The 13,885-nt window shown below is 43.9% G+C and overlaps 1 protein-coding gene across 5 annotated transcripts in view; it reads right to left on the bottom strand.

The window, feature by feature from the left end:
* Positions 1-13,885, bottom strand: part of SLC15A2 (solute carrier family 15 member 2) — a 66,084-nt gene that overhangs the window by 28,037 nt on the left and 24,162 nt on the right. For all 5 annotated transcript variants that reach the window (XM_074873579.1, XM_074873581.1, XM_074873577.1 and 2 more), the window contains 6 exons: positions 10,573-10,663; positions 8,337-8,414; positions 5,640-5,722; positions 4,306-4,392; positions 3,884-3,973; positions 3,488-3,532 (listed from right to left, as the gene is read on the bottom strand). In XM_074873579.1, coding sequence (XP_074729680.1) covers positions 3,488-3,532; positions 3,884-3,973; positions 4,306-4,392; positions 5,640-5,722; positions 8,337-8,414; positions 10,573-10,663 — 474 coding nt within the window. The remainder of the gene's footprint in view (positions 1-3,487; positions 3,533-3,883; positions 3,974-4,305; positions 4,393-5,639; positions 5,723-8,336; positions 8,415-10,572; positions 10,664-13,885) is intronic.

Here is a 13,885-nt window from a genome sequence, read left to right as displayed (position 1 = left end):
TGGTTTGAGCCAAGAGTCTTCCAGGCTATTAGAGCTGCCTGACCCTGGCATCACTGTACCCAGTCCCCACAAGCAGGCAAGGTCAACAGGGATGGATGGAGGGATCCCAGTCCCCAAAAGGTACAAATGAGCTGTCTCCAGGGAGAGGCTGGTGTTTTTTTGAACTCCACACAACGCTTTTCATTTGGCATTAAGATGAAGGCCAAAGCCCTGATAGAATATCTGGCCAGGCAAGGGCAAAAAGAAAAGCTTCTATAGGTATGTCGGTAATAAAAGGAAGACTAGGAAAAATGTGGACCCTCTCCAGAAGGATACGGGAAACCTGGTTACCTGGGGCATGGAGAAGGCTGAGGTACTCAACAATTTTTTGCCTCAGTCTTCACTGTCAAGGGCTCCAGCTACACTGCCCAAGTCGCAGAAGGCAAAGCCAGGGACTGGGAGAATGAAGAACTGCCCACTGTAGGAGAAGATCAAGTTCAAGACCATCTAAGGAACCTGAAGGTGCACAAGTCCATGGGATCTGAGGAGATGCATCTGCGGGTCCAGAGGGAACTGGCAGATGAAGGAGCTAAGCCGCTATCCATCATATTGGAGAAGTTGTGGCAGTCTGGTGAAGTTCGTGCTGACTGAAAAAGGGGAAACACAACCCCAATTTTTAAAAAGAGAAAAAAAGAAGACCCGGGGAACTACATGCCGGTCAGTCTCATCTGTGTGCCCAGCAAGATCATGGAGTGGATCTTCCTGGAAACTCTATTAGGGCACATGGAAAATAAGGAGGTGACTGGTGACAGCCAACATGGCTTCACTAAGAGCAAATCATGCCTGACGAATTTGGTGGCTTTCTACAATGAGGTTACAGCACTGGTGGATAAGGGAAGAGCAACTGATGTCATCTACCTGGACTTGTGCAAAGCATTTGACACTGTCTCCCATGACATCCTTGTCTCTAAATTGGAGAGACATGGATTTGACGGATGGACCACTCAGTGGATAAGGAATTGGCTGGATGGTCGCACTCAAAGAGTTGTGGTCAACGGCTCGATGTCCAAGTGGAGAGGAGTGACAGGTGGTGTTCCGAGGGGTCAGTGTTGGGACTGGCACAGTTTAACATCTTTGTTGGCGACATGGACAGTGGGATTGAGGGCACCCTCAGCAAGTTTGCCGATGACACCAAGTTGAGTGGTGTGGTTGACACGCTGGAGGGAAGGGATGTGCCATCCAGAGGGACCTGGACAGGCTGGAGAGGTGGGCCCGTGCAAACCTCATCAAGTTCAACAAGGCCAAGTGCAAGGTCCTGCACATGGGTCGAGGCAATCCCAAGCACAAATACAGGCTGGGCAATGAGGGGTTTGAGAGCAGCCCTGCGGAGAAGGACTTGGGGGTATCAGTGGATGGAAAACTGACTATGAGCCAACAATATGTGCTCACAGCCCAGAAAGCCAACTGTATCCTGAGCTGCATCAAGAGAAGTGTGGCCAGCAGGTCGAGGGAGGGGATTCTCCCCCTCTACTCCCCTCTCCTGAGACCCCACCTGCAGTGCTGTGTCCAGCTCTGGGGCTCCCAACATCAGAAGGACACGGACCTGCTCGAGCGGGTCCAGAGGAGGCCATGAAGATGGTCAGGGGACTTGAGCAGCTCCCTTGTGAGGACAGGCTGAGACAGTTGGGATTGTTCAGCCTGGAGAAGAGAAGGCTCTGGGGAGACCTTATAGCAGCCTTCCAGTACTTAAAGGGGCTACAGGAAAGATGGGGGGGGGACTCTTTATCAGGGAGTGTAGGGATAGGATGAGGGGTAACGGTTTTAAACTGAAAGAGGGTAGATTTAGATTAGATCTAAGGAAGAAATTCTTTCCTGTGAGGGTGGTGAGGCACTGGAAGAGGTTGCCCAGAGAAGCTGTGGCTGTCCCATCCCTGGAAGTGTTCAAGGCCAGGTTGGATGGGGCTTTGAGCAGCCTGGTCTAGTGGAAGGTGTTCCTCCCCATAGCAGGGGGGTTGGAAGTAGATGATCTTTAAGGTCCCTTCCAACCCAAACCATTCTATGATTCTATGAAGATAAGAGAGGGAAAAATTGAGGAAGGAAATAATATCTTTCCAAGAAAGTACTGTGGGGGTTTGTCTCCTCTCTGCCAGGCTTGTCCTGACCTGAATCTAGAATGGCTGCCTGTCTCTGTGGCAGCTGCCTCCTGGGAGAGTGGAAACCATTGGTCACAGCAAAGGAAACTGACAATTAAAAGTATCAGGCAAATATCCCCTCCTGCTGCTTTGTGCACACTATACAAATGTGCCATTAGGAAACAAGCCTGCAAATATTTCATCTCACACTAAATCATTCCCTGTTTAACTTCGGACTTCCTAGCTGAGCCCTTTGTCTGCAGAAGGGAAAAGCATGGAATACTACAAACATGAACTCCAGCAAGCCTAAAGGTGGGATCACCCCAATGTTGCAGTTAATTCTCACCTTCATGAGCTGGGACAACTCACCAGTGGAAACACAAGCCAAAAACCTATCCAAGTTGGTGACAAAAAAGCCCTGAATATGTCCTTCTCCACCAGGAAGAGTTTAATAAGTGACACCTGGTGATTCTTAAATCTGCTAATGGATCACTAAGTGCATGTACAGCAGAAAACAAAGTTTTCAGATACACATCACAAAGACTACATGAACTTTCATGGTTTTGTCTTTCTGAGATGGATAAATATTACTCAAGGTGTAGTCTTTTTCATGTCTCATTTGAATTATGTAAGCCTAATCAGTATCACATGCTGAGAGCCCAATTTTTAACAGGAGTGACATAGTAGGGCTCAAATTTTGGGCTTTAAGTCAATTTTAAACTGGAAAATGGGCATTTACAATCCTAAATTGTGATGTAAGCATCCACAGGTAAGATCTAGATGGCTTGTTAAAACATGTCTGGAAACCAGCACTGTATGGTGGCATCTTTAGGCAAATAGCTGATCCACATTTATCTGCCACTACACCCTGCACCATTTGCCATTCACATCTTTCAAGACCTTTATGGCCACTAACTAATTAATCCTCATCACATCTCTACCCTATACACAAGATTCCTGCTGGTTTTGAGAGACTTCATTAATGGATCACCAAATAAGTCAGAACAGAAATATAAAACTACAATAGCGCTAGTTACATCTTACAAAGCCTGTGTGAACTTTCTGACTTCTCTGTCTTCAGTGGGGGTAGCAGGCTGGAAACCCTGCCTGCTCAAGGTCACAGAGTGACCAGTTGCCAGTAGGCCAGCACTCCTGACCTTGCAGGTTGCTGATGACTCCCCAGACTCGCTTCTTGCCAAGATGTGCTGTGATGAATTGAACATGACTGCACAGAGCCTCTTGCTTCTAATTACCAAAAGTGCAACTCACCCAGACTCATCAAGCAGATGCTCTTAGTACTGCGAGACTCCAGTTAAAAAGCAAGAGCAGTGATGTTACTACTAGTCTTACCAGCTCTGGTGACATTAAGTACTTACAAAATCAGCATTCATTTTTGTGGCTTGTAAAGTCCACCTGGATCCCTAAGGAGAAAACAGACAGCTGTGAAGCCTTCAAGATGTCCTACGGGACTAGAAAACATGGGGACAGAGAAGATGACCGTGCTGGAGGTCTTATTTCCCATCTATTCCTGCCCTTCTCTGTAACACCTGCCAGGAGGCAGGGCACATTCTCCCTTCTCACCCTCCTGTGCCAGACACCCGGCAGGACTGCAAAGGGATGGCCAGCAGTGACGGGGGGTACTGCCTTAGCGAGCCCCTGGACACCTGGTAGGAGCGTGGTGCTCTGTGTCCCCAGGATGCTTCGGTGTTACCCTGAAGGACAAGGGTGCAAACCCAGGCCAGCAGGCAGACCTGCAATGCACTGTACTGTACCTGCTGATCAAACAGGGCCCAGAACATTGGCAGAGGTATGAAGAGGAAGAGGACACGTGTCACCATTTTAACCTCCCCAATCAGCTGTTTCTGTAAAGGGAATAGGCAAAAACGTAAGATGGCAGTGAAAAGCCAGCAGGTGATTCAAGCCACAAAGCATGAGAGCTCCTATTTCTTTCTACATGGCAGTTATTCATTGCAGTTATTCATTATATTGGACATATTTGAATTTCTAAATTTCAGTGCAGCACCTAAACTGTCCATTAAGGGTCAGGAGAGTACAGATGTGGGAAGGGACAGGACAAACGAGAAGCCGGTGCATGTGAGGAGTGGTGTGGCCAGGCCAGTCTTACTGTCTCCCCTGTCTGTCTGCCCGTCTGCCCCCTTCCCCCTCCAAACCTGCCAGGTAGACCATCACTTACCGAGTATTTTTCTGATGCCCAGTCCAGCCAGTGATCTCGCTTTGGAATCTGACGGGACCGGTTTTTCAGCCGGTTTTTAATAGCAAACTAGGGAGAAAAATAGGTGAGTAACTCCCTAGTGGCATACCTGTCCTTGTCACGTTCTCAACTCAAGGCTGCCCTCCTCATCCCCAAACATGAGCCACACCAGAAAATTGTGGGGGTTTTGCCAGACACTTCCAAAATCTTGGACTGGATGCTTTATGATCAATTCTCATCAGGGAAGTTTCTGTGACATTGGTTGATTAAAGTTATGATGTGGGAATGAACTACCTCACAGGCTTGTCTTTCAGAGACAAATCTGACATTAGCCCCCAAAGACTGTTTCATGCTTGATTTAAAATCTGCTACATGTTAAAGCTTTAAACATCATTTCTTCAGTTCTCTCCCAAAAAACACCTGTCGGATTGACCACTGTGCTGGGGAGGAAATGCCTAGCTATCCAAAGCAGTGTTAAAACCAAAACTCTCACTCCCTTCTTGTTCTGCAGAACTTTCTTTGCATATTCCTGGTGCAGCCCGTGCCTCATTTACTCCTAGACCAGCTTTCAAGTTGGTTTCTCACTGGAGGAGAAATCAGTGACACCTAATTTGTAACTCATTTGTTTATGCTGTGTGCTCCAGTCACTGAACACACTGAAGAATCATCCTGGCAAAAAGAGTGACAGACCTCACTTAGAAATCTTATCTTTAAGATCTGGACTGGTTCCCCAAGGTAAATCTGTTACTAGGACTGACCTAGGTAAAAAGAAAACATCTGCTGTTAGCAAGAGCTTCCTGAAAAAGAAACATCATTATCCAGCTAATAATAAGAGAGTATTTTTTCACATACTATATTCAGCTCACACACTATGAAAAATAATTGATAAGGCTATATATAATGCAACTTCAGCAGGTGTCTCTTGCATTTATGTGAACATGCTGAATGTGCATAATATGAATGTGTACTATTACTGTCTGCTGAACTGATAAACTTCAGTAAAATAATTCAGCTGAAAAAAATTGAGTCATATATCTGATACTGTGTTTCTGTATTTTCCTTTCAGTTCAGTCTCCATCAGCATTTGCCACTAGTGACATCAACTGAACAGTTCATGGAGCTAAGGAAAAACAATTGAAATGTTGAAAGAATAAACTAGAACCTAAATGTGTTTCTTATTTCTTACAGCTCATCAGCAAGATAACCAGGAGCAGCATACAGAAGTACTCCAAATGTCACCTCCTCTTTCCTTTTGCACTTTTCTGACCTGCAATCTCAGAGTCGTGTATGAAAAAGAGAGAATGGCACACACTTACGCCAACGCATTTGCACACTTCCAGCAAAACATTCCCTTGTGGTGGCGTTTTTCTGTACAGTCCACTTCCAGCAATGAACACAACTGAAAAATATTATAATCCAAATGGGAATTCACATGACTGAGGTTCAATCCTGCACTGGCTTCTAGGAAGGATGCCCCACCCCTGCATTCAGCAGAAATCCTCTGCCCTTGGGGCTTACACAGGATTGCATTTTTAACAAAATAAATATACAGGCCTCCTTTAATGCCTTCAGATGGAAGAAAATGCAACATCCAGCATGAGGCAGTGTGATCCCTAGGAAGTCACCAACATCTTATGATCTGCTCTGGCACAACAGGCACCTCCACATCTGATTCATGCTAGAAATGAAAGCTTTGAAAATTCCCTCCATCTATGCTTTTTGTAGGCTAAACTGAAAATACAATCTGCACTGAATTGCTGCACCTGATATTGGAAATCAGACCTGACTCACTGCAACCGTGTGAGGATTAATCCAGATCCAACACAGGCTCTGTGCACTTGCATCTCACACATATTGCAATGGAAACTGCCACGAAGGTCACTGCATCATATACTGGTGTTAACAGAAATTACCTCAATTTATGGTTTCCAGGAAGGGATATACAATTTAAGATATTGTTTTGTCTTCGTTTTCTCCCTCAAAGCACAAAGAATATTGGACTGAGGCTTCAAAATCCTGTCAGAGACGGGGCTATATGATTACGTATCATTTGTCCTGCTCTTTGAGAGCCTCTGAGCACACTGCAATTCCAAAGACGTTAGTAGGGAGAAGTACAATACAAGCTGAGCGTGAAATACATATAACAAACCAACTTCAACTTTTTAAACTAACCCAATTGTCTAGGTTAGTCCACAGCCAGTGGAGAAAAGCAGGCACTGCAGGGAACTTGTCATTTCTCTTTTCTAACTATGAAGACCCTTCACATCCAGTTTTGCCTTGCAGAACTGCCAGAGAGACATCTGAAGTCAGCTTAGCTGAGTTGCACTGAAAGACACCTGTCCAAAGTCACCGAGAGTGGGTAGTTGCACCACCTAATTTTTAGCATCTCCCTGTTGGTGCCTCTAAGAGGTGACTCTTTAGGTTTGCTGAAATACCTTCTGGCAATGCCATTGACTCCTTTGGGAACTGAGGTTCCTGCATTAGGTTTGGCATTTGGAATTAAATAGTATTAATCTTCCCCCATCTTTCAGAAGTTTAAGCAGCCCAGAAAATCTTACTCTATGACATTTCCATTCTGCCTCTAAATCAATCCTTGCTTTCCATCATCACAGGGAGCGGGCCAGTCAGGGTTGAAATGGTATTTTCTCCAGTTCTGCATGGTGCTCATATAGTCAACTATATCAATTCCAAGAGCATTTTAGCATGTTACAAAAGTACACATGGCTGCTTTGCCAGGAATCTGGCAGCTGGACACTAGCTAAAAACACATTTCGATTGATGCCCTCACCGAAACTGCAATATTTACACGTCCATTTTCCCCTGGGCAACTACTACTCTGCTAGAAACATTCATCACACAATGGTGCACAGAGGAGCCTGTGCTTCCTTAAACTGATAGGAACAGGCCACAGGGGAAAAGAGAAGTTTCTCAGGCCCGTGACCATGCACTTTTTTGAAAATAATTGCTGTAACGTTAGCTGTGGCCTGATGACATTTCTCCAGTGTCCTGATTCTTCTCTCTGATGGAAGCTTGAGGGGAGAGAGCAATATTAACATTCTCTGGGGGACAAACCTTTCAAATCACAGATGCTGTGGTGAAATCACACAATTGCCTGGCCTCTCAATTAAGCTAACAAGCTGAATGAGAAGTCACCCCATGCTGTGTCAAAACCTCTCAAATGCAGCGTAATAAGGGGACTGCTCCCCTCAGCAGCTTGCAACTGTGAAACTAAAGCTAATGGGGTGTCCTCTGTATAGGCTATCAAGTAGTAACAGTAAGAATGTGGAAATTGCTGAGTGTTTTACAAGGATTGAAGAAGAAATCTTGACAAGTACATTAATGGGGCTAAGATGCAAGCTTTAGGAAGCAGGGTGATTGCAGCTGTCTCCTGACACTTGGACAATAAGGGCTTTTTATTGCAACATAATAATAAGTTGTCACTGTAATTGTGGGAATTACTTCAGCCAGGCAAAGTGAGACAGAGCTCAGAATAAAGTAATATCTCGTTCAGCTCCTTCCATGATTTCTGTGGAGCACAGATTCTGAAGCAAAAGTCTGAGCCATTAAAGACGTCCCCAAGCTGCAAAGAACCTGTGGAAAGGGTAGAAGTGGCATGCTAAGCTTCTCTTCTATGAGCTGGGGAACTCAGGACTGCTCAGATTGCAGGTCAAAGGCCAAGTCTGCTCATAGGCAAAGCTGTAAGCCATCAGGAGAATCATTCTGGTGTCTCCCTTTGCTTTATAGAGCAAGGCAATTTTATTGTGAAACATCCACCAGACCACCCTCTCATCAGTGTCATCATAAAGGATTTCAGTAAAACCATGGTCTGCCCACTTCTAAGTGAACTAGTGGTTTTTCTTTCTGTTCTGAACTGTGAAATTGTTGGATGACCTTGAACCCTTGAGTTTCCCATTGCAGTATTCATCCAGAGCAAGTGAATTTGTGCATTTTCTCATCTATCCATGGACTCAAAAATGGTAATGCCTATCACAAGCATTACTGCTTCCACTCACCAAGCGCCAACACCATCAGGGCTGCTGGGACACCAAAAGCCAGGGCATAACAATCCTCTCCAAAACATTTCACATCCCCTGAAATCAGAAATAAAAGCACCTCATTACAGTCAGACTTATGTTACTGGGGCCTTTGATTTGCTTCCCTAAATCAGTCACTTCCCCTGGCTTTAAATCTTCTTTGCTGGTGCTTGACACTGTGAATTGAATCTCCTTGAAACAGTTGTCCTCCCTTGATGAAGACAATTTGGAAGCAGGGTTAGTGTCTGCCAGCAAGAGCAGCTGATAATGGGATATTGATGAGAATGGTAGGAGGAAGGGGGCAGACAAATATAGGTAGAAAGAAGTAGTACGAACTGTAACTGGGAAAAAACCCGCAACATTTAAAATAACCTGAAGCCATCTGTATTTGCCTAGATCTAAATAACCAATACTGTGTTTCCACATTATTTGTGCCAGCTGCATGAGTTATTGAGCCAAAAGCCTGAATCTGATTTCATAGCAACCTATAGTGGACAAAGTGGAAGCCAATACCCCTACTGTATAAGTGTGAGCACAGAATTAGTCTTAAAATTCCAGTTCATTTTCTTGTCACCAAATCTCACTAGAGAAAGCCTGCTCCAAATGTCATGTTTTGCAGTAACCCATTAGGAAGCCAGGTTTGTTACAGCATGGTTTTGATCTATCTGAGCTATGGCTCACTGAAACCCTGTGCCTCTTGGATCAGGGCAATTCTAGCACCATGTGACTTTAGAGGTCCAGTTGGAAACAGCAAGCTAGCAGTGGGGTCTATGTTTGTATGCCAGAGGCTACAAATTACTGCATTCTTACATGGAGTAATAACAAAATGGCTAAAATAAGCCAACCTGGTTAACAGGAAACCAACCCACGAAGCCTTCAGTTGTTCCTGTTTGTTGTCCCTGGGCAGTCATGGTCAGCTGCATAGCTGTGTGCATGCATAGCATTTATTTATTTATTTTCAGCAAATTAGCTGAAATCTAGCAAAACTGGCAGTGAGACATTATGGGCACACTGAACTTTTAACATGCAAAATGAGTTGAACTTCTCCACCTAAAAGTATATATTCCACATTTCTGCCAAATGTCTATGAACTGTATTCCTTGCTCTTCCAAGAAAAGTTTTCACAATTAGCAAAAATGTTATTCTTTCCCCATCCTCTCCACCTCATTTCCATGTTGCAACTACTTTATTGCTAGGCTATATTGGCACAGGTTTTGATGTTCAAAGGGGACTGGATTTTCATCTGCCCACTGACTACATTGAGCAAAAGCCCCTTTCCCAACAGAATGCTGACCTGGGGACACCAGTGAGAGAAAGAGCAAGAAATACAGCATTTGTCTTTGCCCGTACACATGATGTAAATATGAGACAAGCACAGTTGCCCACAGCCTTGTGAAATGAGCGGCCTGTTAACATAACCGCTCTGAACAAAGAAAGCTTCCTAGAGGCCATGGAATGGAATGAAAAAAATTGCTACTAAATGTGAAGGCTACCTTGTCCCTGTCCCCATCCCCATTGCCTATGGCCTGCTGCTCTGCTTCTGTGTCTGTATTTAGAGCATGCCAATCCCCTTGGCTTCTAGGCACTGCGATACAATGAAGTGCAGCAAGACTCAGGGACTAAAAGGAGTTGTGTGAGCTGGCTAGAATATAAAGTAGGTCTTAAATGGGGCATAGGCCGGTGCTTTGTCTTCAAGGTTAGTTGCTCAGGGCCGCAGTCTTGCAAGCAGACCCATGCAGACAAGCCTGGGTGCCAGGACAGAGCCCTCCAGAAGTCAGTCCTCCAGCACCCGTGGGAGGGAGAAGGTAGGACTTCAAAAACAGCCTTGCTAAGTTTTTTGGCTCTGACACCTGCACAGGACAGCAGAGATCAGTTCCCATCCGCAGGTTACTGGCAGGCAAGACAGGGTAATAATCCTTCACTGGCAATGGGGAGGATTAGATGACCATATAGGTCCTTCCACCTTCCATATTTTAATTCTACATTTCAGGCTGGCTTTGAAATACAACCGGGAATATAGTTTCTGTGACTTGTCTGCTAGTACTATAAGTCTGTTACGCTGCTACAGCGGGATTAACAAGGCGTAAATGCAATACACTGGCCACTACACAGATAATATAATTTCTGCCATTCAGTTGTCATAAGAGCCTAACTATGCACAGCAGAGTAGTCCAAGGGCAGCTAATTTATTGTCTTATTCTAAATCAACACTGACCTCTTAATACAGGAGTTACAAACGTGGAGATCAAACTTCCAGCATTAATGGATAAATAGAAGATGGAAAAAAACTTGTTTCTCTCCGAGGTCTAAAACAAGAGAAGACAATATCAATGTCACGGCTAATGCACAGCATTGGGCTTGCAAAGTGAACACTATCAATTCTCTTGTTAGGAAGGCTGGGTAAATATTGACACGTAATGCATAAAATGTTAAGCAAACAAGCTTGCATTCAGGTGATGGTAAATGCTCACACAAATCAACTCACGTTACTTGAGGAGTGCTTTGGGGCTTTTTGGCATTTCAGAGGAAAAGCCACTGCTTTGAGAGTGTTGTGAGATTGGAAGGAGGAGAGAGCATTTACTGATTCAGAACAAGTAGCATGATTCAGATCCTCTGTCACCTAATTCAATCCAATTTGGCACAGTTTGACAAGCTCATCATTTCTTCCCATGTCTGAGCTCTTTTTTTTTTTTTCTCCCCCCCCTCTCCTGTGTAGAAATAGAAAAAGAAACCTGTGTATTTTGAGGAGCTGGTAATAACAGCATAGATGAGAGAGTGCTAGCAAATGAGAGGTATCCATCAAACAGAAGATTACCAAGCTGAGGCCAGTCAACCTCAAACTAAGAGGGTAAATTAAATCTATGGGAGCAAATTCAAGAACGTGATGGAGGGATGAACTCTAAGAAAGAGTTCAGAATTTAACTGATGTTGTAACATATTATAGTTCATATAGTCAAAGGATTCCTGTTGATCATCTTTTTTCCTGCATAATTCATAATTTGGAAGGAATCAAGAACTTGATGCAGTTTGGTTCTTTTTGCAGGAGTGGCGTGTGAGGGCATTCAACCGAGAGCAGTCTGTCTTTGCTTTGGGGGAGACATACATGCACAATCTCATGCAGATACACAGTGCTAAACCTCCTCCCTGTGCCTGGGTGGGCCAGCAGAGTGGAGAAAGAAGAGCAGGCTACCTGACCTACCCCACACTCATCTGCATCACCAGCTATGGGACACCTGAGTCAGTGAAACCAGCATTTTAGGACAGCCCAAGTAGTCAATATACTCCATACATATCTAGGCTTCGCTCCCAGCTGTCACCAGGTCCTGTAAAGGTAGTGGGCAAATTGCTTGGGACATGGCTTGGTGCCTGGCAGAGAGCTCCTTAAGCCATCTTCAGCCACATCTCTATGACCTGAGCATCATTTGAATGCAAAGCCTTAACTTAGCTGAGTGTGAGGAAGTTCCTCAGGGGCTTGGTTCTACTCCCTCTCCTAACATGTCCTGCTTCCTTCTGCTCCCTGAGACAATATTCAGAAGGCTAGAAAACAGGAGAAAATGTGAAGAATTGCAGGCAGCTAAAAGGGGACAGCTCTTAAGGATTGAAGCCTGGTATCCAAAAATGTAACAAAACTTCTCATAACTGATGGCGCAGTCCACAGAAAATACTGCTACTTCATATAGCAAGAAGCCTCTTATCACAGGGGATTACTGCAGGGAAGGTGGGCAGGTGGGAGAGCATGGGAGGACTTCTCTTTATGTCCCCTTGAGAAGTGGGTGCTGGGAAGGTGAGGGTGAGAGCCCCATTGCCTCCCACTACCACCCACCAAGGAGTCTGGGGGTCCCCTCACTTGGATTAAGGGCTTTTTGCCTTGACCCAGCATAGTTATGAAGACCCAATCAACACGATCTTTTGGCTCTTTCACAATTTTTTATTTCCTAGTGTCCCAGGCAATCTAATCCATACATTACTTGTAAATGATTTATCCTGGATTAAAGGATTCGAAAATCTTATAATACTTATACCTATGGCATGTTCCCATGGTTAATAGCAAACAGCACTGGGTCTTACTATCTCTTATACTCCATTTCTGTCCTTACCAGTGTTTTGATTACCTGGAACTTTCTTATGCTAAGCTAGTAAAAGTATATATTTTCTTCCTCATTTTACCTTTGTGACTAGTTATTTGTCATCATAAGGAAATCTAGAAAAATTAGAAGACTCAGCATTCTCTCCTGCTCCCAGAGTATCCCTGCCATGGCTTGACAGGGGTGCTGCAGTAGAGTCCTCACAGTCCTGCCCTCTTCTAGTCATATTCTCATGTCATATCTCTAACCCTTCATATCTGAGCAACTCAGAATTTCTGAGAGCTGAGAAAAACTCAAGCATGCAGCTCTTGACATGATAAAGTCTAGAGCAACAATTACCAAAAAGAATATTCTAGTAAGAGAAGAGGATAGTGATGCACAAAGAATTTGGGGCATCTTATTTCACACATTTACAGATTTCAGTGATGGGAAGAAAATGGTCAGAGAAAAGCAGAAGTGAGTACAAATATAATGACCCAGCAGCTTGCAAATTACACTGATTGAAAAAAAGAATTCCCTCCCTATTTTCTTAATCTTTGGAGCAGACGTACATTAACAACATGATTTGGATTAGCTAATTTGAGAAAAGGTACCATACATGACAATCCTGATCTCCTTGGCAACCGGAAAATAAAGAAACAAAGAGAAAGCTATTTAGTACCTTAAACACCATATCACACTGTTTGAAAGCAGCTTTGGTCCTTAATTAATATGCACAGCAGTCTTTGCATTCATATACCATGTCATAAATATAATTTTCTTCAGTTCTTTTTAGCTTGGACTCCTAATCCCATAGACAAAGATGCTTGGAAATCTCCTGCAGATAAACTTACTTTCCTTACTGACCTGCTGATCAGTCTCCATCACTGTTTGTAGTAGTACTGTTCTCAAAGTGACAGATCCAAGACTATTACGCTCATAAAGTACTTAAAAGAAATCCAGACTGATGGTGTGCATTTACCTCAAAACATAAATTTGTCTCTATGTGGGAATAGCAGGGGCAGTTTACTTATTCATTTTATGTACAGAACTACCACATCCCTAGTTTTCAGATGGAACCACTAAGCCTGTGCACTTAAGAGATCAGCTGAAGTTTATTGGTGTCCTGAAAACTAAAGGGGAATCAAATGCTTCATTTCATTGGGAATTTTCAAAAGTTATTTCATCCTACCTGGAGTGGAAGATGAAAAATGTCTTCTCAAACACCTCTCTGGAGGGGAGAAATATTCTGGTTGGCCGCAAACCTTTCATTCCTTACAAAACCAAAACTTCTAATTCCAATTTTGAAGACTTAAATTTCCTATCACATAGCATAAACCACTTTTTTCTTCTGAAAGGCCAAGTCATTTCAAAATGGTAAAATACAAAACTTCCTCTTCTGAAAAGAATGAATAGAGCAGAATGCATTGTCCTTATCAGAAGGCTTTTTACAGTTTTCTTTCT

This window comes from Strix uralensis, chromosome 6 (genome assembly GCF_047716275.1).
Source record: "Strix uralensis isolate ZFMK-TIS-50842 chromosome 6, bStrUra1, whole genome shotgun sequence".
Taxonomy (NCBI): domain Eukaryota; kingdom Metazoa; phylum Chordata; class Aves; order Strigiformes; family Strigidae; genus Strix; species Strix uralensis.
This window is presented reverse-complemented; position numbering and strand designations above follow the sequence as displayed.